This window comes from Panulirus ornatus, chromosome 10, assembly GCF_036320965.1.
Source record: "Panulirus ornatus isolate Po-2019 chromosome 10, ASM3632096v1, whole genome shotgun sequence".
NCBI lineage: Eukaryota > Metazoa > Arthropoda > Malacostraca > Decapoda > Palinuridae > Panulirus > Panulirus ornatus.
In genome coordinates, this window is record NC_092233.1 from 38,959,304 (window position 1) to 38,985,314 (window position 26,011).

Here is a 26,011-nt window from a genome sequence, read left to right on the forward strand (position 1 = left end):
AACATCCATACAACTAGTGGGTCACCTTGGTCACTATCAGTATGGTGATTGTATTACTTTGCTCACCATCAGTATGACGGGTGGTTCACCATGCTCACCATCAGTGTGGCGAATGTTACCTTGCTAACCATCAGGATGATGAGTGGGTGACCTCGCTCACAACCAGTATGGCGAATAGGTCACCTTGCTGAACTTCAGTGCTACAAATGGTCCCCGTGTTGATTATCACTATAAGTGCTGGGTCACCTTGTTCGCTATCAATATGACTAATGTGTCACCTTCCTTACCATCAGTATGACGATTGGGTCACCTTGCTCACCATAAGCATGACGAATGGGTCACCTTGCTCACCATCAGTATGGCGAGTGGATTACCTACCTTACCATCAGCATGACAAATTGTTCACTTTACTTACCAGCAGTATGAAATGTGGTTTATCTTTCTCGCCATCAATATGACTAATGTGTCATCTTGGTCACCAACATCGTTCAAGATAAGTATGACGATGGATCATGACCATTAGCATAACGAATGGGTTACCTTCCTTAGAATCAGTATGACGGATGGGTTAACTTGCTCACCAATAGTTTGACGCGTGGGTTACCTTGCTTACCATCAGCATGACGAATCGGTCATGTTTCTCACTAACGATATGACTAGTGGCTCTCCTTCCTAACGATCATTGTGACAAGTGGGTCACCTAAATCACCATCAGTAAAACGAGTGGGTCTCCTTGCCTACCATCAGTATGACGAGTAGATCACCTTGCTCATCATCAGTGTGATGTTTGGTTCACCTTCCTCACCATCAGTATTAGAAGTGGGTCACAATGGTCATCATCAGTAAAACGGATGGGTCGTTGCTGACTATCAGTATGACTACTGGTTCACCTTTCTCTATCTGTATGAGAAATGGGTCATCTTACTTATCACCAGTATGACGGGTGGTTTACCTTGCTAACCATCACTTTGGCGAGTGTGTCACCTTCCACACCATGAGTATGACGAGGGGGTCAATTTCCTTACAAACAGTATGATGAGCTGATCACCTTCCTCAACATCAGTATGATGGGTGGGTCACCTTCCTCATCATCATTTTGACAATTGGGTCACCTGTTCATCATCAGTATGACAAGTGGGTCATTTTGCTCATCATCAGAATGACCAGTGGGTCACTTTCCTTACCATCAGTATAACTAGTGAATCACCTCTCTCACCATCAGTATGAAAATGGGTTACCTTGCTTACCATCAGTATGACGAATGGTTTATCATGCTCGCCATCCGTATGACTGTTGTGTCACTTTGGTCACCATCATTATGACGATTGGAACACTTTCTCATGATAAGTATGACGAGTGGGTCACCTTGCTCACCATCAGCATGACGAATGGGTTACCTTGCTCAGCATCAGTATGACGGGTGGGCCACCTTGTTCACCATTAGTATGACAATTGGGTCTCTATGTTAACCATCAGTATGACGAGTCGGTCATGTTTATCACCATCAATATGACGAGAAGGTCACCTTGCTTACCATCAGTATGATGAATGGGTTACCTTTCACATCATCGGTGTGACGATTGGGTCACCTTCTACACCATCAATATTACAAGTGGATCACCTTGGTCACTTTCAGTATGACGGATGGGTCACTTTTCTCACCATCAATATTTCTGCTGGTTCACATCTCTCATTATCAGTATGACGAATGGGTAACCTTGTTCATTATGAGTATGACGAGTTTTTCTACTTGCTTACCAACAGTATGATCAGTTTGTGACCTTCCTCAACATCAGTTTGGCGAATGTGTCACCTTGCTCACCGGCAGTATGACGGGTGGATCACCTTCCTTATCAGTATCATGAGTGGCTCACCTCGCTCGCAATCAGTATGGCAAGTGGGCCACCCTTCTCACCATTAGTATGATAAATAGGTCACCTTCCTCACCATCAGTATAACAACTGGGTCCTTTTTTTCATCATCAGTACGAATGGGTCACCTTGTCCACCATCAGAATGATGAGTGGGTCACTTTCCTGACCATCAGAAGACAAGTGGTTCACTTCGCTCACCATCAGTATGAAAAGTGCTTCACCTTGTTCACCATCAATATGACGGGTGGGTCACCTTGCTCAATTAACATGACTAGTGGATTACCTTTCTTACCATCAACATGACGAAGGGGCCTCCTTAATCATCATCATTATGAAGTTCGGGTCACTTCCCTCACCATAAGTCTTACGAGTAGATCACATTGCTCACCATGAGTATAACTTTTGGGTCATCCTTCTCAACATCAGTATGACTAATGGGTCACCTTGCTTACTATCAGTATGGCATTTGAGTCGCTTTCATCACCATCAGTATGATGGGCTGTTAACTTTGTTCACCATCAGTGTGGCGAGTGCATCACCTTGCATCAGTATGATAAATGGGTCACCTTGCTCAGAACCAGTATCACAAGTGGGTTACCTTGCTCAACGTCAGTATGACGAGTGGGTCACATTGTCAATCATTAGTATAAATGGTGAGTAACCTTGCTCGCCATCAGTATGACTAATGCGTCACGTTCCTCACTCCTCAGTATGACGATTGTGTAACCTTGCTCACCATAAGCGAGACAATAGGGGTCACTTTGCTCACCATTAGTTTGGCGAGTGGGTCACCTTACTCACCATCAGTATGACGGGTAATATTGCTCACCATTAGTATGATGAGTGGGTCACCTTACTCACCATCAGTATGAAGAGTCGGTCATCTTTCTCACCATCAATATGCGAAGTGGCTAACTTTGCTCAACATTAGTATGACGAATGGGTCACCTTACTCGCGATCAGTATGATGACTGGATTATGTTGTTCACCATCAGTATGACGAGTGGATTACCCTCAACATCATCAGTATTATGAATGGGTCATCTTGTTCACCACCAATTTAATGAGTGGATCACCTTGCTCACCATCAATATGACGAGTGGATCACTTACCTTACCATCAGTATGTCAAATAGGTCATTTTGCTTACCATCAGTATGAAGGGCAGTTTATCTTGCTCGCCAACAGTATGACTAGTGTATATCCTTGATCACCATCAGTATGACGAATGGGTCTCTTGCTCACGATAAATATGACTAGTGTGTCACCTTGCTCACCATCAGTATGATGAATGGGTCACCTTTGCTCAGCGTTAGTATGACGGGTGGGTCTCCTTGCTCACCATTAGTATGAAGAAAGGGCCACCATCCTCCTCATCAGTATGACGAGTCGGTGATCTTTTTCACATTCAGTATGACGAGGGGCTCACCTTTCTCACCCCCAGTTTAACATCTGGGTCACCTAATTCACCATCAATAAGACGAGTGGTTTGCATTTTTTACCATCAGTATGACGAGTGAGTCAAATTGCTCACCATCAGCATGACGAATGGGTTACCTTGTTCAGCATCAGTATGATGGGTGGGTCACCTTGCTCACCATAAGTATGAAGAGAGGGCCACCATCATCACCATCAGTATGACGAGTCGGTCATCTTTCTCACCATCAATATGACGAGTAGTTCACCTTGTTCATCACCAATGTAACAAGTGGATCACCTAATCCACCATCAGTATGACGGCTGGGTCACCTCGCTCACCATTAGTATGAAAAGTGGGCCACCTTGCTTACCACCAGTATGACGGGTAGTTTATCTTGCCCGCCATCAATATGACTAGGATTTCACTTTGGTCAACATCAGTATGACGACTAGGTCACTTGCTTAGGATAGATATGACGAATTAGTCACCTTGCTTACTATCAGCATGACGAATGGGTTACCTTCCTCATCATTAGTATAACGGGCAGGTCACGTTACTCACCCTCAATATGACATGTGAGTCATCTAACTCACCATCTTTATGACGAGTGGGTCACCTTGCTCACCATCAGTATGATGAGTGGGTCATCTTGCTGTATGACGAGTTGGTCACTTTGCACACCATTAGTATGACGAGTGAATCACCTACCTTGCCATCAGTATGACGAGTGAATCACCTACCTTGCCATCAGTATGACAAATGGGTTACATTGCTTACCATGAGTATGACGGGCGGTGTGTCTTGCTGACCATTAATATGACTATTGTGTCACCTTGGTTACCGTCAGTATGACGAATGAGCCACCTTCCTCAGCATGAGTACGATGGGTGGTTCACCTTGCTCACCATTAGTATGACGAGTGGGTCACCATGCTAACCATCGGTATGACGAATCGGTCATCTTTCTCACCATCATTATGACGAATGGCTCACCTTCACCATCAGTGTGAAAAGTGGGTCATCTAACTCACCATCAGTAAGACGAGTTGGTCACCTCGCTTACTATTAGTGTGAGGGGTTTATCACCTTGCTCATCATCAGTGTGACGATTGGTTTACCTTGGTCACCATCAGTATTAGAAGTGGGGTCACCTTGGTCACTCACCATCAGTATCAGGGATGGGTCACCTTGCTCACCATCAATATGGCTATTGTTTCACCTTGCTAACTATCACTTTGGCGAGTTTTTCACCTTGCTCATCATCAGTATGACGAGGGGGTCAACTTGTTGACCAAAAGTATGATGAGTATGTTACGTTCCTCACAATCAGTTTGGTGAGTGTGTCACCTTGCTCACCACCAGCATGATGGGTAGGTCACCTTCCTCATCATCTATTTCACGAGTGGTTCAACTGGCTCACCATCAGTATGACAAATGGGTTACTTTATTCACAATCAGTATGATGAATGGGTCACTTTCCTAAACATCAGTATGACAATTGCGTCACCTTTTTCATATTCAGTATAACGAGTGTGTCTCTTTGCTCACAAATCAGAATGACGAATGGGTCACTTTCCTCACCATCAGTATGACGAGTGGCTCACCTTGCTCACCATCAGTATAAAAAATGGGTCACCTTTCTCACCCTCAGTATAACGAGTGGATCACCTTGCTCATCATCATTATGAAGATTGGGTCACTTCCCTCACCATATGTATGACGAGTGTGTGTCACCTTGCCCACCATCAGTATGACGGTTGGATCGTCCTGCTGAACATCAATATGACTAGTGGGTCACCTTGGTCACTATCAGTATGGCTATTCGGTCACTTTGCTCACCATCAGTATGACGAGTGGCTCACCTTGCTCACCATCAGTGTGGCAAAATTGTTACCTTGCTAACCATCAGTATGACGAGTGAGTCACCTTGCTCACAACTAGTATGGCGAATGGATCACTTTGTTCAACGTCAGTATGACAAGTGGGTCCCCGAGTTAATTATCACTATAAGTGGTGAGTCGCCTTGCTCGCCATCAATACGACTAATGTGTCACCTTCCTCATCATTAGAAAAACGAGTCAATCACCTACCTTACCATCAGCATGACATATTGGTCACCTTACTTACCATCAGTATGATGGGTGGTTTATCTTTCTCGCCATCAATATGACTAATGTGTCACTTTGGTCACAAAATTATGACGATTAGGTCTCTTGCTAAGATAAGTATGACGAGTGGGTTACCTTGCTCACCATCAGTATGACGAATGGTTCACCTTCCTTAGCGTCAGTATGACGGGTGGGTCAACTTGCTCATCATTAGTTTGACGAGGGGGACGCCATGCTCACCATCAGCACGACGAGTCGGTCATCTTTCTCCATTAGTGTGACAATTGGGTCATCTAACTCACCATCAGTAACACGAGTGGGTCATCTTGCTTACCATCAGTATTACGAGTGGGTAACCTTGCTCATCATCAGTGTGACGATTGGGGTCACCCTAATCATCAGGAATGGATGCGGGTCACCTTTGTCACCTTCGGTATGACAGGTGGGTCAACTTGCTGATCATCAGTATGACTACTGGCTCACCTATCTCACTATCAGTATGACATCTTACTTATCACCAGTATGACGGGTGGGTCACCTTGCTAACCATCACTTTGCGAGTGTCACCTTTCACAACAAGAGTATGACGAGGGAGTCAACTTGCTTGCAAACAGTACGATGAGTTTGTCACCTTCTTCACCATCAGTTTGGCGAGTGTCACCTTGCTCACAATCGGTATGACCTGTGGGTCATCTTCCTCATCATCAGTATCATAAGTAACTCAACTGGCTCACCATCAATACGACAAGTGCTTCCCCTCGCTCACCATCAGTATGATGAACGTTTCACCTTACTCACCATCATTTTGACATTTGGATCACCTGTTCATCATCAGTATAATGAATGGGTCTTCTTGTTCATCATCAGAATGACTAGTGGGTCACTTTCCTCACCATCAGTATGACTAGTGCCTCACCTCTCTCACCATCGGTATGATTAGTGCCTCACTTCTCTCACCATCAGTATGAAAAGGGGTCACCTTGCTTGCCATCAGTATGACGGATGATTCATCTTGCTCGCCATCCATATGACTGTTGTATCGCTTTGGTCACCATCAGCATGACGAATGGTTCACTGGCTCATGATAAGTATGACGAGTGGGTCACCTTGCTTACCATCAGCATGACGAACGGGTTATCGTGCTCAGCATTATTATGACAGGTGAGCCACCTTGCTCACCATTATCATGACGATTGGGTCTCTATGCTAACTATCAATATGACGTGTCGGTCATCTTTCTCACCATGCTTATCATCAGTATGATGAATGGGTCACCTTTTTCATCATCAGTGTCACGATTGGGTCACCTAGCACCATCAGTATTACAAATGGGTCACCTTGGTCACCATCAGTATGATAGATGGGTCACTTTGCTAACCCTCACTATGGTGAGTGTGTCACCTTGCTCATCACGGAAATGACGAACTTTTGAACTTGCTTACCAACAGTATGATAAGTTTCTGATCTTCCCCAGCATGAGTTTGGCGAATGTGTCATCTTGCTCACCAGCAGTATGACGAGTGCGTCACGATCCTCATCATCAGTATTACGAGTGGCTCACCTCGTTCACCATCAGTATGACAAGTGGGTCACCCTGCTCACCATCAGTATGATAAATGGGTCATCTTCCTCACCATCAGTATGACAATTGAATTACTTTTTTCATCATTAATATGTCGAGTGGGTCACCTTGCTTACCATCAGTATGACGAGTGGGTCACTTTCCTAACCATCAGTTTGACAAGTGGCTTACTTCGCTCACCATCAGCATGAAAAAACGCCTCACCTTGCTCACCATCAATATGACGGGTGGGTCACGTTGCTTACAAAGGATATGACTAGTGGGTTACCTTTCTCCCCATTAGCATGACAAATGGGTCACCTTAGTCATCATCATCATGAAGTTTGGATCACTTCCCTCATCATAAGTATGACGAGCAGATCACATTACTCACTATCAGTATCACGGTTGGGTCATCCTGCTCAACATTAAAATGACTAGTGGGTCCCTTGCTCACTATCAGTGTGGCGATTGAGTCACTTTGATCACCATCAGTATGACGGGTGATTCACCTTGTTCACCATAAGTGTGGCGAGTGTGTCACCTTGCTAACCATCAATATGATGAGTGGGTCACTTTGCTCACAACCAAAATCGCGAGTGGGTCACCTTGCTCAACGTCAGTATGACTAGTGGGTCACCTAGATAATCATTAGTATAACTGGTGGGTTATGTTGCTCGCCATCAGTATGACTAATGTGTCTCGTTCCTCACTCCTCAGTATGACGATTGGGTCACCTTGCTCACGATAAGCATGACGATTGGGTCACCTTGCTCACGATAAGCATGACGATTGGGTCACCTTGCTCCCATCAGCATGAGTCGGTCACCTTGCTCAACATCGGTATGATGGGTGAGTAACATTGCTCACCATTAGTATGAAGAGTGGGTTACCTTACTCACTATCAGTATGAAGAGTCGGTCATCTTTCTTTCCATCAATATGACAGGTGGCTAACTTTGCTCAACACCAGTATAAAAATGGGTCTTCTTTCTCTCGATCAATATGATGATTGGGTCATGTTGCTCACCATCAGTATGACGAGTGAGTTACCTTTCTCACCATCATTATTATGAATCGGTTATCTTGCTCACCACCAGTATAACGAGGGATTACCTCACTCACCATCAGTATGACGAGTTGATCACCTACATTACCATCAGTATGACAAATGGGTAAATTTGCTTACCATCAGTATGAAGAGTTTATCATCTTTCTTACCATCAATATGACAAGTGGCTAACTTTGCTCAACACCAGTATGAAAATGGGTCATTTTTCTCTCGATCAATAAGATAATTGGGTCATTTTGCTCACCATCAGTATGACGAATGGGTCACCTTGCTTAGTATGAGTTTGACAGATGGGTCAACTTGCTCACCATAAGTTTGACGAATGGGACACCATGCTTAACAACAATATGACGAGTTGGTCATCTTTCTCACCCTCAGTACGAGTAGTGGCTTACCTTCACCACTATCAGTGTGACAAGTGGGTCACCTAACTCACTATCAGTAAGACGAGTGGGGCACCTTGTCTACCACTAGTATTACGAGTGGGTCACCTTGTTCATCATCAGTGTGACGATTGGGTCATCTTCCTCACCACAAGTATCAGAAGTTGGTTACCTTGGTCACCATGATTATGACGGGTGGTTCAACTTGCTGACCATCAGTATGACTACTGGCTCAACTTGCTGACCATCAGTATGATTACTGGTTCACCTTTCTCACTATCAATATGAGATATGTCATCATACTTATCACCAGTATGACGGGTGGGTCACCTTGCTAACCATCAATATTTTGAGTGTGTCACCTTGCACACCATGAGTATAACGAGGGGGTCAACTTGCTTACAAACAGTATGATGAGTTGATCGTCTTCCTCACCATCAGTATGGCGAGTGTGTCACCTTGCTTCTCCATCACTATGACGGGTGGGTCACCTTCATCATCAGTAGCACGAGTGGCTCAACTGGCTCACAATCAGTATGACAAGTGCTTCACCTTGCTCATCATCAGTATGATGAATGGGTCACCTTCCTCACCATCAGTTTGACAATTGGGTCACTTGCTCATCAACAGTATGACGAGTGGGTCATCTTGCTCATCATCAGAGTGACGAGTGGGTCACTTTCCTCACCATCAGTATGACTAGTGCCTCACCTCTCTCATCTTCAGTATGAAAAGTGGGTCACCTTGCTTGCCATCAGTATGACGGGTGGTTTATATTGCTCGCCATCCGTATGTCTGTTGTGCCACTTTGGTCACCATCAGTTTGGCGATTGGTTCACTTGCTCTAGGTCACCCTCAGTATGGTGATTGGTTCACTTGCTCATGATAAGTACGGCGAGTGGGCCACCTTTCTCACCATCAGCATGACCAATGGGTCACCTTGATCAGCATCAGTATGACGAGTGGGCCACCTTGTTCATCATTGGTATGACGATTGGGTCTCTATGCTAACTATCAGTATGACGAGTCGCTCATCTTTCTCACCATCAATATGACGAATGGGTCACCTTTCTCATCATCAGTTTGACGATTGGGTCACCTTCTACACTATCAGTATTACAAGTGGGTCACCTTAGTCACCATCAGTATGAGGATAGGTCACCTTTCTTACGATCAGTATGTATACTAGTTCGCCTCTCTTATCATCAGTAAGACGAATGGGTCACTTTGCTCATCATCAGTATGAGGGGTTGATCACCTTTATAACCATCAGCTCTGCGAGTGTCACCTGGCTCACTATGAGTATGACGAGCTTTTCAACTTGCTTACCAACAGTATGAGGAGTTTCTGACCTTCCTCAACATCAGTTTAGCGAATGCGTCACCTTGCTCACCATCAGTATGACGGGTGGTTCACTTAACTCTTCTTTAGTATCACAAGTGGCTCACCTTGCTGATCATCAGTATGAAAGGTGGGTCACCCTGCTCACCATCAGTATGACGGGTGGTTCACTTAACTCTTCTTTAGTATCACAAGTGGCTCACCTTGCTGATCATCAGTATGAAAGGTGGGTCACCCTGCTCACCATCAGTATGACGGGTGGTTCACTTAACTCTTCTTTAGTATCACAAGTGGCTCACCTTGCTGATCATCAGTATGAAAGGTGGGTCACCCTGCTCACCATCAGTATGACGGGTGGTTCACTTAACTCTTCTTTAGTATCACAAGTGGCTCACCTTGCTGATCATCAGTATGAAAGATGGGTCACCCTGCTCACCATCAGTATGACGGGTGGTTCACTTAACTCTTCTTTAGTATCACAAGTGGCTCACCTTGCTGATCATCAGTATGAAAGGTGGGTCACCCTGCTCACCATCAGTATGACGGGTGGTTCACTTAACTCTTCTTTAGTATCACAAGTGGCTCACCTTGCTGATCATCAGTATGAAAGGTGGGTCACCCTGCTCACCATCAGTATGACGGGTGGTTCACCTAACTCCTCTTTAGTATCACAAGTGGCTCACTTTGCTCACCATCAGTGTGAAAGATGGGTCACCCTGCTCACCATCAGTATGATAAATGGGTCACATTCCTCACCATCAGTATGGAAATTGGGTAATTTTTCATCATTAGTATGCAGAGTGTGTCACCTTGCTCTACATCAGAATGAAGAGTGGGTCACTTTTCTGACCATCAGTATGACAAGGGGCTCACCTCGCTAACCATCAGTATGAAAAGTGATTCACCTTGCTCACCATCAGTATGATGGGTGGGTCACCTTTCTCACAATCAATATGACGAGTGGGTCACCTTTCTCACTATCAGTGTGAAAAATGGGTCCCCTTAATCATCATCATTATGAAGTTTGGATCACTCCCCTCACCATAAGTATGACGAGTAGGTCACATTACTTTTATCAGTATAACGGTTGGGTCATCCTGCTTTACATCAATATGACTAGCTCGCCATCAGTGTGGCATCTGGGTCACCTTGATCACCATCAGTATGACGTGTGGTTCACCTTATTCACCATCAGTGAAGCGAGTGTGTCACCTTGCTAACCATCAGTATGATGAGTGGGTCACCTTGCTCACAACCAGTATCGCGAGTGGGTCACCTTGCTCAACGTCAGTATGACGAGTGGGTCACCTTGTTATCATCAATATAACTGGTGTGACTAATGTGTCACGTTCCTCACTCCTCGGTATGACTATTTGGTCACCTTGCTCACCATCAGCATGAGTGGGTCACATTGCTCAGAATCAGTATGACGGGTGAGTAACATTGCTCACCATTAGTATAATGATTGGGTCATGTTGCTTATCATCAGTATGACGAGTGGGTTTTTTTTCTTAACCTTTATTATCATGAATGGGTCATCTTGCTCATCATCAGTATAACGAGTGGATCACCTTGCTCACTATCATATGATGAGTATCAGTATGACGACTGGGTCACATTGCCCAAAATCATTGTAACGGGTGGGTCACTTTGTTCACCATGAGTATGAGAATTGGGTCATCTTGCTCACCATGAGTTAGACGAGTGAGTCATTTTGCTCGGCATCAGCGTGACGAGTGGGTCACCTTGATCACCAACAGTATGACTAGTGGGTCATTTTGCTCACCATCATAGTGACGAATGGGATACCTTGCTCACCATCAGTATGACGAATGGATCACGTAAGTCACCATCAGTGTGACGAGTTCATCACATTGATCATCATCAGTATGACGAGTGGGTCACCTTGCTCACTATCAGTATGACGAGTAGATCTCATTGCTTACCATCAGTATCATGATTGGGTCAATATGCTTTCCCTCAGTATGACGAGTCTTCACTTTGTTAACCCTCAGTATGACGAGTCTCTCACCTTGCTCAACCTCAGTAAGACGAGTCTGTCATGTTGTTCACCATCAGTATGACGAATCTCTCGCATTGCTCACCATTAGTAGGATGAATCTCTCACTTTGCTCACCCTCAATACGAGGAGTCTCTCACATTGATCACCAACAGTTTGATGAGTCTGTCACCTTGCTCACCCTCAGTATGACGAGTTTCTCACATTGCTCACCGTCAATATGACAAGTCTGTCACCTTACTCGCTATCAATATGACGAGTCTCTCACTTTGTTCACCATCAGTATGACGAGTGGGTTACCTTGGTCACTATCAGCATGACGAATGGGTCACATGCTCATCATCATTATGATGATAGTCATATTGCTCACCATCAGCATGACGAGTGGGTCACCTTGCTCATCATCAGTATGACGAGTGGTCATCTTGTTCACCATAAGTGTGACGAGTGGGTCATCTTGCTCACCATCAATATGACGAGTGTGTCATGTTGCTCATCATCAGTATGACGAATGGGTCGCTCACTATGAGTAAGACGAGTTGGTCACGTTGCTCATCATCGGTGTGACGAGTACGTCACATTACTCACTGTCAGTATGAAGAGTGGGGTCACATTTCTCACCATCAGTATGACGAGTTGATCACCTGACTCACCAGCAGTGTGACGTGTGGGTCACATTGTTCATCATCAGAACGACGAGTTAATTACTTTGCTCTCCATTAGTGTGAGGAGTGAGTCACATTGCTCACTTTCAGTATGATGAGTGGGTCACCTTTTTCACCATCAGTATGAGGAGTAGGTGACATTGCTTACCATTAGTATGATAATTGGCTAACATTACTAACCATCAGTATGACATGTCTGTCACTTTGCTCACCCTTAGCATGACTGGTTTGTCACCTTGCTCATCATTAGCATGGTGAGTTTGATACCTTGCTCACCCTCAGTATGACGAGTCTGTGTCCTTGCTCCCCACCAGTATAACGATAACATTGCACACCATTAGTATGACGGTTGAGTCACATTGCTCCTCATTAATATAACGATTGCGTCATACGAGTGGGTAACGTTGATCACCATCAGTATAACGATTGGGTCATCTGGCTCATCATCAGTGTGACGAGTGTGTCATCTTGCTCATCATTAGCATGACAGTGGGTCACATTGCTTACCATCAGTATGACGACTGGGTCACCTTGCCCACCAGTGGTATGATGTGTGGGTCACCATGCTTATCATCATTGTGACGAGTGGGGGTCACCTTGCTCACCATCAGTATGACGAATGGATCACGTAACTCACCATCCTTGTAACGAGAGGGTCATATTGTTCATCATCAGTATGACGAGTGGATCAGATTGTTCACAATTAGCATGACGAGTGAGTCACATTTCTCACCATCTTCATGAAGACTGGGTCACATTTTTCACCGTCAGTATGACGAGCAAGTCACATTTTTCACCATCAGTATAATGAATGAGTCACTTTGCTTACCATCAGTAGGACGAAGTTATCTTGCTCACCATTTGTATGACGAGTGGGTCACACTGATCACCATCAGTTTGATAAGTCTGTCACCTTGCTCACCCTCAGGATAAAGAGTCTGTCATCTTCCTTACCATCAGTATGACGAATCTGTCACCTTACTCACCACTAGTATGACGAGTCTTTCACCTTGCTCACCATCACACAGCAGGAATCATCGGCAAAATGTCGAAGGCTAATTCTCCTTAAGAACTCTCTCTCTCTCTCTCTCTCTCTCTCTCTCTCTCTCTCTCTCTCTCTCTCTCTCTCTCTCTCTCTCTCTCTCTCTCTCTCTCTCTCTCTCTCTCTCTCTCTCTCTCTCTCTCTCTCTCTCTCTCTCTCTCTCTCCATCTCACATGGTGCCGTTGGTTGCAGATCGGCTGGGCGTGGACGGTGTCTTGGGAAGCCGGAGACGTTGCCTGTCGCATCCTGGCGTTCTTCAGGACGTTCGGTGTGTTCCTCAGCGGCTTCCTGCTGGTGGCCATCAGTGTGGACCGGTACTACGCCGTGCTCCGCCCTCTCACCGTCACCGAAGCCAAGCGGAGGGTCAGACTCATGCTCTGGGCAGCCTGGGGAGCCTCCGCCATATGCTCCCTTCCTCAGGTCTGTTCTTGAAGTTCCCTTCCTCCTTTTTACCTTCCTCGAGTTTGTCCTGGAAGCCCCCTGCCCCTTATCTACCTTTCTCAGGTCTACACTTCAGGCGCCCTGCTTTAACTCTCTACCTGCCTCGGATCTGTCTTCGAGGTCTCTGATTTCTCCTTGCATGATTTCTCCTCAGGTCTGTCCCAAGACCTCTTGCTCTCTTTCTCTACTTGCATTAGGTCTGTCCTCGAGGCCTCCAAGTCCCTTTTATCTGCCTCAGGTATGTTCTCTAAGACCCCACTCTCTATCCTTTCTTGCTTCAGGTCTGTCCTCGAGCCCCTCTGCTCTCCCTCTCCCTTTGCCTGTCTTAGGTCTGTCCTCGAGGCCTCCTGTTCTATCTTTGTACTTGCTCCATGTCTTTCTTCGAGGGCCTTGCTCTCTCGAGGTCCCTGCTCTCTTTCCACCCGACTGAGGTCTGTCCTCGAGGCACCCCTGCTGTCTCTCTCTACCTGACAGGTCTGTAATTATCTATCAGTACTTGGGAGAGAGGGTGGGGGAGTTTTACACTCGTGGGGCCCTATCTCTTGAACTTTCTGTACTATCACGCAATCTTTGAAATGTATGTATGCCTGTCTGCAGTAACCATGTCTTCAATCATTGTTTCATTCATCGACCACTCTTATACAGTAAAAAAGTAGTTATCTCTGATATTACAAGTTTCTTGCTTAATTTCATGTTTGTCTTCTGGTTGTTCTATTCCTACGTTTCGTTAAGAAGTGTTCAATATCCACGACATCGACCTGTTTTAAAAACTTACAAATTGTGATAGGGTCACCCCTCACTCTTCTTTCTTTCAAAGTGGTAAAATTTAAAGCCTCCAGCCTTACTCAGTAACTTAGCTCTCTTAGTTCTTGTATCATCTTTGTTGTCCTCCTCTAGACCTTCACTATTATCTCTTTGTGTTTCTTTTGGTGCGGACTTACGTGAGATATGAGCATCTCACAGAACATCTCCTCATCCATATACTTGAAAACTGTTCTCATATTTGCCAGCATACAGTTTATCTCCTTAACTATTCACTTAACATGAGCCCATTGCGTTAGGGTAGGGACGATGTTGACTTTCAAGTCCTCACATACATAATCCTGAAGTTTATTTCCTGCTAGAAAATGATCATGAGGCCTTCATTCGCTTAGTCCCATCCTTATCACTTTACATTTGCTTGGGTTGAAATTCATAAACAATTTATCAGACGAATTTTGCAGTCTGTTCAGGTCCCCCTGTAAGTTTCGACTTCCCTCAGGACCATTGCATCATCTGCAAACAAATTCAGGTAGAGTTCCAATCCTTTAGGTAAGTCATCTACATAGATCAAGAAGAGTAATGGTCCCAGAAGCGAACCCTTTTGCACCCTCCTATTCACCTCGACTCGTTTCGAGAAGGCTTATCTGTGTTCCCTTCCACTGAAAGAGTGTATCCTTTATTCCTGCCTGGTCATCCAGCTTCTTTAATCAGCTTCCTACGTGGCACAGTGTCAAATGAATTCTAGCAGTCCAGATCCAGGCAGTTCACCCTGCCTTTCCTTCTGTCCAAGACTGAACTCGCTCTCTCGTAAAACTCTAAGAGGTTAGTTACACATGCTTTGTCCAAAAACCATGCTGTCTCTCTCAGGAAAGTTCTCCGGCACTGAAAGTCATCCACTAACTTTCTAATAATCTTTTCCAGAACCATGTAGACCGTCCTCGTCAGAGAGACCGGTCTGTACTTCAGTGTCAACCTCGGGGCTCCTTGCTTTCTGCCTGACTGCCTAAGGTCTGTCTCAAGGCCTCCTCCCCACCTCTCTCTCTCTCTCTCTCTCTCTCTCTCTCTCTCTCTCTCTCTCTCTCTCTCTCTCTCTCTCTCTCTATTTATATTATTCCCTTTTAAGCAATCCCCAAAATGTTTTGTAAAATTCTTTTCTTGAGTTTCTCTCATTCACTTGTTGCATACACACATCTTATCAGTCTTCCCAGTTTGTTTATCCTTTTCCTTTAGGACGACTTCCCCATCCCATCCCACACGTACCCAGGTTAGCAATGACGTATATTTTTTCTGTAGATTTATTTAATCATTTAACCTCTTGCTTTGTTGTCTTCCATTACGTGACGTTCGTGTTGATCATATTCCTTCCAGAATTCGTAATGAATATCTTTTTCATATATTTATCAAATTGTTTCTCTGTCAACGTTCTGCATCTTAACTATGTTATTTCTCTTCTCTCTCTCTCTTACCTGTACTCCCTTCCATCTTTTATATCTTTCTGTGTTGTCTGAGACGACACAAACAAGTGAATACCCAAGTCAAGACCATCTCATGAACGTTACACATTATATGTACATATATGTACATTTATGTACACAGTTCATACTTGCTGCCTTTATTCATCCCCGTCACCACCCCGCCACACATGAAATGACACCCCCCCCTCCGCGCTCGAGGTAGCACTAGGAAAAAACAACAAAGGTCACATTCGTTCACACTCAGTCTCTAGCTGTCACGTATAATGCACCGAAACCACAGCTCCCTTTCCACACCCAGGCACCACAGAACTTTCCATGGTTTTCCCCAGACGCTTCAAATGCCCTGGTTCAATCCATTGACAACACGTCGACCCCGGTATACCACATCCCTCCAATCCACTTCGCTTCCCGCACGCTCCCCCCCCCCAACCTCCACCCCACCCTCCAGCATCTCCAGAACCCGATCGCTCAAAATCTTTTTCACTCCATTTTTCCACCTTCAATTCGGTCTCCCACTTCTCCCCGTTCCCTCCACCTCTGACACATATATCCTCTTTGTCAGTCTCTCCACTATGAATTCTGTTCAGTTAAATGGTAGAAGAGGAAAATATTTGTGTAATAATCTTAGATGACCTAAGTCTAGTAAGCTGGGCATAGAAGCAGTAAGATAGGTGATCAAAACTGTAGGATTCATAGGCAGTGTATTTGGATTCAATTTGGAAAATTAATCCTTGCTCATTACATTCTCCCCACTCACTCTCTCCATGTGACCAAACCACCTCAAAACACCACTTCGTCTTAAATCTGGTTTATCTTGCTTTCTTGACTTTATTGTTTTACTTTAATTGATATCATACTATGAGTATCTTACTGGCCTTATCATCTACAATGGTAAACCTGAGAAGTGTGAGCAATATTACCATCCCGGGGCCGTCACCCTCCCACGCCCTACCACTCACTCACCCCTCCCTCATCTCCCCATATCGTCATCCTCTCCCACACCCCAGCACTCACCCCTCCCTCATCTCCCACAGATCGTAACGCTCCTGGGTTGGTCTAGTTCTGCGGTGGGTTGGTCTAGTTCTGCGGTGGGTTGGTCTAGTTCTGCGGTGGGTTGGTCTAGTTCTGCGGTGGATTAATCAAGTTCTGCAGTGGGTTGGTCTAGTTCTGCAGTGGGTTAGTCTAGTTCTGCAGTGGGTCAGTCTAGTTCTGCGGCGGGTTGGTCTAGTTCTGCAATGGGTTGGTCTAGTTCTGCAGTACGTTAGTCTAGTTCTGCGGTGGGTTGGTCTAGTTCTGCAGTGGGTTGGTCTAGTTCTGCAATGGGTTGTCTAGTTCTGCGGTGGGTTGGTCTAGTCCTGCAGTGGGGTGGTCTACTTCTGCGGTGGGTTGGTCTAGTTCTGCGGTGGGTTGGTCTAGTTCTGCAATGGGTTGGTCTAGTTCTGCAGTGGGTTGGTCTAGTTCTGCAATAGGTTGTCTAGTTCTGCGGCGGGTTGGTCTAGTCCTGCAGTGGGTTGGTCTACTTCTGCGGTGGGTTGGTCTAGTTCTGCGGTGGGTTGGTCTAGTCTTGCGGTGGGTTGGTCTAGTTCTGCGGAGGGTTGGTCTAGTTCTGCGGTGGGTTGGTCTAGTTCTGCGGCGGGTTGGTCTAGTTCTGCGGCGGGTTGGTCTAGTTCTGCGGTGGGTTGGTCTAGTTCTGCGGTGGGTTGGTCTAGTTCTGCGGTGGGTTGGTCTAGTCTTGCGGTGGGTTGGTCTAGTTCTGCGGTGGGTTGGTCTAGTTCTGCGGTGGGTTGGTCTAGTTCTGCGGCGGGTTGGTCTAGTTATGCGGCGGGTTGGTCTAGTTCTGCGGTGGGTTGGTCCAGTTCTGCGGTGGGTTGGTCTAGTTCTGCGGCGGGTTGGTCTAGTTCTGCGGCGGGTTGGTCTAGTTCTGCGGTGGGTTGGTCTAGTTCTGCGGTGGGTTGGTCTAGTTCTGCGGTGGGTTGGTCTAGTCTTGCGGTGGGTTGGTCTAGTTCTGCGGTGGGTTGGTCTAGTTCTGCGGTGGGTTGGTCTAGTTCTGCGGCGGGTTGGTCTAGTTATGCGGCGGGTTGGTCTAGTTCTGCGGTGGGTTGGTCTAGTTCTGCGGTGGGTTGGTCTAGTTCTGCGGTGGGTTGGTCTAGTTCTGCAGTGGGTTAGTCTAGTTCTGCGGTGGGTTGGTCTAGTTCTGCAGTGGGTTGTTCTAGTTCTGCAATGGGTTGTCTAGTTCTGCGGTGGGTTGGTCTAGTCCTGCAGTGGGTTGGTCTAGTTCTGCGGTGCGTTGGTCTAGTTCTGCAGTGGGTTGGTCTAGTCTTGCGGTGGGTTGGTCTAGTTCTGCAATGGGTTGTCTAGTTCTGCAGTGGGTTGGTCTAGTTCTGCGGTGGGTTGGTCTAGTTCTGCGGTGGGTTGTTCTAGTTCTGCGGTGGGTTGGTCTAGTTCTGCGGTGGATTAATCAAGTTCTGCAGTGGGTTGGTCTAGTTCTGCAGTGGGTTAGTCTAGTTCTGCGGTGGGTTGGTCTAGTTCTGCAATGGGTTTTCTAGTTCTGCAGTGGGTTGTTCTGGTTCTGCGGTGGGTTGGTCTAGTTCTGCGGTGGGTTGGTCTAGTTCTGCATGGGTTGGTCTAGTTCTGCGGTGGGTTGGTCTAGTTCTGCAGTGGGTTGGTCTAGTTCTGCGGTGGGTTGGTCTAGTTCTGCAGTGGGTTGGTCTAGTTCTGCGGTGGGTTGGTCTAGTTCTGCGGTGGGTTGGTCTAGTTCTGCAGTGGGTTGTTCTAGTTCTGCGGTGGGTTGTTCTAGTTCTGCAGTGGGTTGGTCTAGTTCTGCGGTGGGTTGGTCTAGTTCTGCGGTGGGTTGGTCTAGTTCTGCAGTGGGTTGGTCTAGTTCTGCGGTGGGTTGGTCTAGTTCTGCGGTGGGTTGTTCTAGTTCTGCAGTGGGTTGGTCTAGTTCTGCGGTGGGTTGGTCTAGTTCTGCAGTGGGTTGGTCTAGTTCTGCGGTGGGTTGGTCTAGTTCTGCAGTGGATTGGTCTAGTTCTGCGGTGGGTTGGTCTAGTTCTGCGGTGGGTTGGTCTAGTTCTGCGGTGGGTTGGTCTAGTTCTGCAGTGGGTTGGTCTAGTTCTGCGGTGGGTTGGTCTAGTTCTGCGTGGGTTGGTCTAGTTTGCGGTGGGTTGGTCTAGTTCTGCGGTGGGTTGGTCTAGTTCTGCGATGGGTTGTCTAGTTCTGCGGTGGGTTGGTCTAGTTCTGCAGTGGGTTGGTCTAGTTCTGCGGTGGGTTGGTCTAGTTCTGCAGTGGGTTGGTCTAGTTCTGCGGTGGGTTGGTCTAGTTCTGCGGTGGGTTGGTCTAGTTCTGCAGTGGGTTGGTCTAGTTCTGCGGTGGGTTGGTCTAGTTCTGCGGTGGGTTGGTCTAGTTCTGCAATGGGTTGGTCTAGTTTTGTGATGGGTTGGTCTAGTTCTGCAGTGGGTTGGTCTAGTTCTGTGGTGGGTTGGTCTAGTTCTGTGGTGGAGTGGTCTAGTTCTGCAGTGGGTTGGTCTAGTTTTGTGATGGGTTGGTCTAGTTCTGCAGTGGGTTGGTCTAGTTCTGTGGTGATTTGGTCTAGTTCTGCAGTGGATTGGTCTAGTTCTGTGGTGGGTTGGTCTAGTTCTGCGGTGGGTTGGTCTAGTTTTGTGATGGGTTGGTCTGGTTCTGCAGTGGGTTGGTCTAGTTCTGCAGTGGGTTGGTCTAGTTCTGCGGTGGGTTGGTCTAGTTCTGCAGTGGGTTAGTCTAGTTCTGCGGTGGGTTGGTCTAGTTCTGCAGTGGGTTGGTCTAGTTCTGCGGTGGGTTGGTCTAGTTCTGTGGTGGAATGGTCTAGTTTTGTGATGGGTTGGTCTAGTTCTGCGGTAGATAGATAGTTACACAGAATCTTCTATGATCTCTGGTATGTCTAGTTGTTGTAGTTTACATGCTAGGCAGTTTGTCAACACTTTGCCAAAGTGTTTGTTTATGTCTTTTTGTATAACTAGAATTTATTCCCTGTCCTCTGGAAACAACTTTTTTTTTTTCTGCCGCAGTCGCGGAGGTGGTGCTTTTGCCCCTCCCGAAGCCGTATTGATTAGGGTTATAGAAAGTAGTGTTTTCCAGGTGTTCTCTTAACTTAAGGTTTATAATGCTATCAAATAGGTTTCTCTGGGATTTTTGGGAGGTATATGAGGCGGAAGTTCTTTGGGTCTGTTTCTGGTATTCCTGGTGTTGGTATCAGTGCTACTCTGGCCTTCTTGAACGTTCGAGGAAAGTCTCCTGTAGATGTTGAAAAAGTTCAGAAGTCCTACTGTAGGCAGCATGCTAACTTGTCTCTTATGTATTCTACCTTTTTCTCGGGCTTGGTTCTTGGTGTTCTGGATGTCTGTATGAGTTTCCGGCAAGTTAACTGCCATTGAGAGGCAGATGTTAGGGGAAGGTCAGGCTGAGACTAGGGTCTGGTGTGGGATGGTTTTTCTCTCTCCTCCGAGTCAGTCAGTCGGTTATTTGTCTTTAGTGATTTCGGGTTTCTGTTTTCTTCAGGCGTAATCTTGAGCACTGCTTCCCATGTGATCATGAATTCTGTTGCCACACCTTCATCATCATCAAGTTTATTGTTATTGATTTGCAGGTATTTGGTGTTATCTCTGGGTTTCCCATGTAAACGTCTGACTCCTGGCCAGAGTGCTTTCAGGTCACTAGATTTCTGCGCCAGGGAGTCGACGGTATTGTCCCAATGCAAGTTATATTGTTCTCTTGCTTTTCCCATTAAGGTCTGCTGGAGGTCTGTACATTGTTAGTACAGAGCATGTGTCCTACCGCAGGATGTGGGGTCGTCTAGAATACTGATGAAACCGTCTTTAGTTTCAATATTCTATGAGTGGGCGGAAGATATGATAATGCCTTGTTTCTGTTGATGGGGACGGCAGCTGATTGCAGTTTTTTCGATGGTTTCATACCATCTGTCTAGTGGCTTGTCTATTTCATTACTCTGCTTCCCCTCAAGGCCGGCACTGGAGGGATTTTGGTTCATTGTTTCCCTGGATAGCTTCCACTTGGCTTCATGGGTAGCCAGCTATTGTGTACCAGGGTTGAGGACTGGAGCGGTTGATAGTGACTATCACGGGAATATGAGAGTTGTTGTGGTGCCACCTGGTCTCTTATGGATAGTGTTGCAAGTCCGATCATTTCCAGGTAGTATATCCGGTGTAGTTAGGCTTGAGTGACCTATTTAGGTTGGGAAGTTCTGACCCATGTGTCAGCGTCAAAATATATTATCAATTTTGACATATTTCTGTGGTGTATGTGGTAGGAGTCCCGAGTTTTCCATGTCTACATCTTGTGGATGACCCCTTACTGACCTCCTTCCCCTCACCAGATGGTTATCTTCCATGTGGAGCGTCACCCAGAACATCCATGGTTCGAGCAATGCGTCACATTCCACAGCTTCCCGTCACCGACGTACGAACTGCTGTACAACGTAGCTGGGTTCATAGCCATGTACGCCGTCCCGCTGGTCACAATCATCTTCTGCTACGGTTCCATCGTCATCGTCCTCTACAGGAAAGATGGTGAGTAGAGGCAGGGGTGGGAATAGGTAGATGGTGAGGAGAAGGCAGGCAGGCAGGGGTGGTGGGGATTGGTAGGGAGATGGAGAGTGGAGATTGAGATTGGTAAGTATATTGAAGATGGAATAGGGTTCTGGGATAAAACAGTAATCGGTAGATTGGTAGAGATTGGTAAGTGGTGAGAAGTTGGAGGATGATGATTGGTAGGTGATTAGTGGATATGAAACAAATGAATGAATATAATGACTGGGAGCGAGTGATAGAAGGATTGTGAACTTGGATAAGGCTTAACGAAAGTGGATAAAGTGCTTGACAGGGAGGAGAGGATGGTACGAAATTACTGTGATTGATTAGGAAATAAAGATTGGCTGTGGTAATTGGTAGGGAGGTAGCAGCAGGAAAAGCGAGAGAGATTAGCCAATAAGAGCGGATAATAGTAATTAGCGCGCCATAAAAGAAAACTGATGATTGGTAAAAGGGCCACAGGAAATTTGATGAAAGGTGAATTAGAAATGATAATGACAGAGAGATTGGTATGATGTCTAGATCGAGAGGGAAAGCGGATGTTATTAGCAGATGGATTAGCGATATGACTAATGGTAGATTTGAAATTGCGAGTGACTGCAGAAGATGAAATCCGGCAAGGCTGTGGGTTTCGATGGTATTGCAGTTGAACTTATTAAGAAAGCGGGTGACTGTGTTGTTTACTGGTTGGTAAGAAAATTCAGTATATGTATGGATCATGGTAAAGTGCCTGATGATTGGCGGAATGCAAGTGTTCAAACTAGAATAGGTATAAGTTTGTTGAGTAGTCCTGAAAAATTGTATGGAAGGGTATTGATTGAGAGCGTAAAGGTATGTACATATCAGATTGGGGAAGAGCAGTGTGGCTTCAGAAGTGGTAGAGGATGTGAGGATCAGGTGGTTGCTTAGAACAATGTGTGAGAAATATTCAGAAAAGCAGATGGATTTGGATGAGACACTTATGGATCTGGAGAGGCCATATGATAGGGATGATAAAGATCCTTTACGGAAGGTTTTAAGAGTATATGATGTGGGAGGTAAGTTGATAGAAGCAATGAAGTTTTTACCTATGATGCAAAGCATGTGTACGAATAGGAAGAGAGGAGAGTAACTAGTTCCCAGTGAAAGTCGGTTTCCGGCAGGGGAGTGTGATGTCCCCACAGTTGTTTAATTTGTTTATGGATGGGGTGGTTAGGGAGGTAAATGGAAGAGTTTTGGAGAGAGGGACGAGTGTGCAGTCTGTTGAGGATGAGAGGTCCTGGGAAGTGAGTCAATTATTGTTCGACGATTATACAACTCTAGTGGCTAATTCATGAGAAAGACTGCAGAAGTTGGTGACTGAGTTCGGTAAAGTGTGTGAAAGTAAATGGGACTAAGAACAAGGTTATTAGGTTCAGTAGGGTTGAGGGAAAAGTTAACTGGGATGTAACTTTGAATGGAGAAAAACTGGAGGAAGTGAAGTATTTCAGATATCTGGAAGTGGACATAGCAGCAGATGGAACCATGGAAGCGTTAGTGATTCACAAGGTGGGGGAGGGGGCGAAGGTTCTGGGAGCGATGAAGAATGTGTGGAAGGAAAGAACGTTATCTCGGAGAGAAACAATGGGTATATTTGAAGGAATAGTGGTTCCAGCAATGTTATATTGTTGCGAGGCTTGGGCTATAGATAGAGTTATACGGAGGAGGGTGGATGTGTTAGAAATGAAATGTTTGAGGACAATATCTGGTGTGAGTGGGTTTGATCGAGCAAGTAATGAATCGGTGAGAGAGATATGTGGTAATAAAAAGAGTGTGGTTGAAAGAGCAGAAGAGGGTTCATTTAAATGCTTTGGTCACATGGAGAGAATGAGTGAGGAAAAATTAACAAAAAGGGTATATGTGTCAGAAGTGGAGGAAACAAGAAGAAGCAAGAGACCAAATTGTGGGTGGAAGGATGGAGTGAGAAGGATTTTGAGCGATCGGGGCCTGAACATACAGTAGGGTGAAAGACGTGCAAGGAATAGAGTGAATTGGAACGATGTGGTATACTGGGATCGACGGCCTGTCAATGGATTGAACCAGGGCATGTGAAGCGACTGGGGTAAATCATAAAAAGTTTTGTTGGGCCTCGATGCGGAAATGGAGCTGTGGTTTCGGTGCATTACACATGACACCTAGAGGCTGAGTGTGAACGAATATGGCCTTTGTTGTCTTTTCCTAGCTCTACCTCGCGCGCGCGTAAGGGGAGGGGGTGCCACTTCATGTGTGGCGGGGTGGCGACGAGAAAAGATGAAGGCAGCAAGTGTGAATATATATATATATATATATATATATATATATATATATATATATATATATATATATATACATATTTTATCAAACTATTCGCCATTTCCCGCGTTAGCGAGGTAGCGTTAAGGACAGAGGACTGGGGCCTTTGAGGGAACATCCTCACCTGGCCCCCTTCTCTGTCCCTTCTTTTGGAAAATTAAAAAAAACGAGAGGGGAGGATTTCCAGCCCCCGCTCCCTCCCCTTTTAGTCGCCTTCTACGACACGCAGGGAATACGTGGGAAGTATTCTTTCTCCCCCAGCCCCAGGGATAATATATATATATATATATATATATATATATATATATATATATATATATATATATATATATATATATATATATATATATATATATTTATTTATTTATTTTATTTATTTATTATACTTTGTCGCTGTCTCCCGCGTTTGCGAGGTAGCGCAAGGAAACAGACGAAAGAAATGGCCCAACCCCCCCCCCCCCATAAACATGTATATACATACGTCCACACACGCAAATATACATACCTACACAGCTTTCCATGGTTTACCCCAGACGCTTCACATGCCTTGATTCAATCCACTGACAGCACGTCAACCCCGGTATACCACATCGATCCAATTCACTCTATTCCTTGCCCTCCTTTCACCCTCCTGCATGTTCAGGCCCCGATCACACAAAATCTTTTTCACTCCATCTTTCCACCTCCAATTTGGTCTCCCTCTTCTCCTCGTTCCCTCCACCTCCGACACATATATCCTCTTGGTCAATCTTTCCTCACTCATTCTCTCCATGTGCCCAAACCACTTCAAAACACCCTCTTCTGCTCTCTCAACCACGCTCTTTTTATTTCCACACATCTCTCTTACCCTTACGTTACTCACTCGATCTAACCACCTCACACCACACATTGTCCTCAAACATCTCATTTCCAGCACATCCATCCTCCTGCGCACAACTCTATCCATAGCCCACGCCTCGCAACCATACAACATTGTTGGAACCACTATTCCTTCAAACATACCCATTTTTGCTTTCCGAGATAATGTTCTCGACTTCCACACATTCTTCAAGGCCCCCAGAATTTTCGCCCCCTCCCCCACCCTATGATCCACTTCCGCTTCCATGGTTCCATCCGCTGCCAGATCCACTCCCAGATATCTAAAACACTTCACTTCCTCCACTTTTTCTCCATTCAAACTCACCTCCCAATTGACTTGACCCTCAACCCTACTGTACCTAATAACCTTGCTCTTATTCACATTTACTCTTAACTTTCTTCTTCCACACACTTTACCAAACTCAGTCACCAGCTTCTGCAGTTTCTCACATGAATCAGCCACCAGCGCTGTATCATCAGCGAACAACAACTGACTCACTTCCCAAGCTCTCTCATCCCCAACAGACTTCATACTTGCCCCTCTTTCCAAAACTCTTGCATTTACCTCCCTAACAACCCCATCCATAAACAAATTAAACAACCATGGAGACATCACACACCCCTGCCGCAAACCTACATTCACTGAGAACCAATCACTTTCCTCTCTTCCTACACGTACACATGCCTTACATCCTCGATAAAAACTTTTCACTGCTTCTAACAACTTTCCTCCCACACCATATACTCTTAATACCTTCCACAGAGCATCTCTATCAACTCTATCATATGCCTTCTCCAGATCCATAAATGCTACATACAAATCCATTTGCTTTTCTAAGTATTTCTCACATACATTCTTCAAAGCAAACACCTGATCCACACATCCTCTACCACTTCTGAAACCACACTGCTCTTCCCCAATCTGATGCTCTGTACATGCCTTCACCCTCTCAATCAATACCCTCCCATATAATTTACCAGGAATACTCAACAAACTTATACCTCTGTAATTTGAGCACTCACTCTTATCCCCTTTGCCTTTGTACAATGGCACTGTGCACGCATTCCGCCAATCCTCAGGCACCTCACCATGAGTCATAC

At 45.7% G+C, this 26,011-nt stretch overlaps 1 protein-coding gene across 1 annotated transcript in view; it reads left to right on the forward strand.

Moving 5' to 3' along the window:
* Window positions 1–26,011, forward strand: part of LOC139750628 (gonadotropin-releasing hormone II receptor-like) — a 326,876-nt gene that overhangs the window by 165,361 nt on the left and 135,504 nt on the right. The window contains exons 4-5 of the mRNA XM_071665304.1: window positions 13,675–13,902; window positions 21,529–21,721. Coding sequence (XP_071521405.1) covers window positions 13,675–13,902; window positions 21,529–21,721 — 421 coding nt within the window. The remainder of the gene's footprint in view (window positions 1–13,674; window positions 13,903–21,528; window positions 21,722–26,011) is intronic.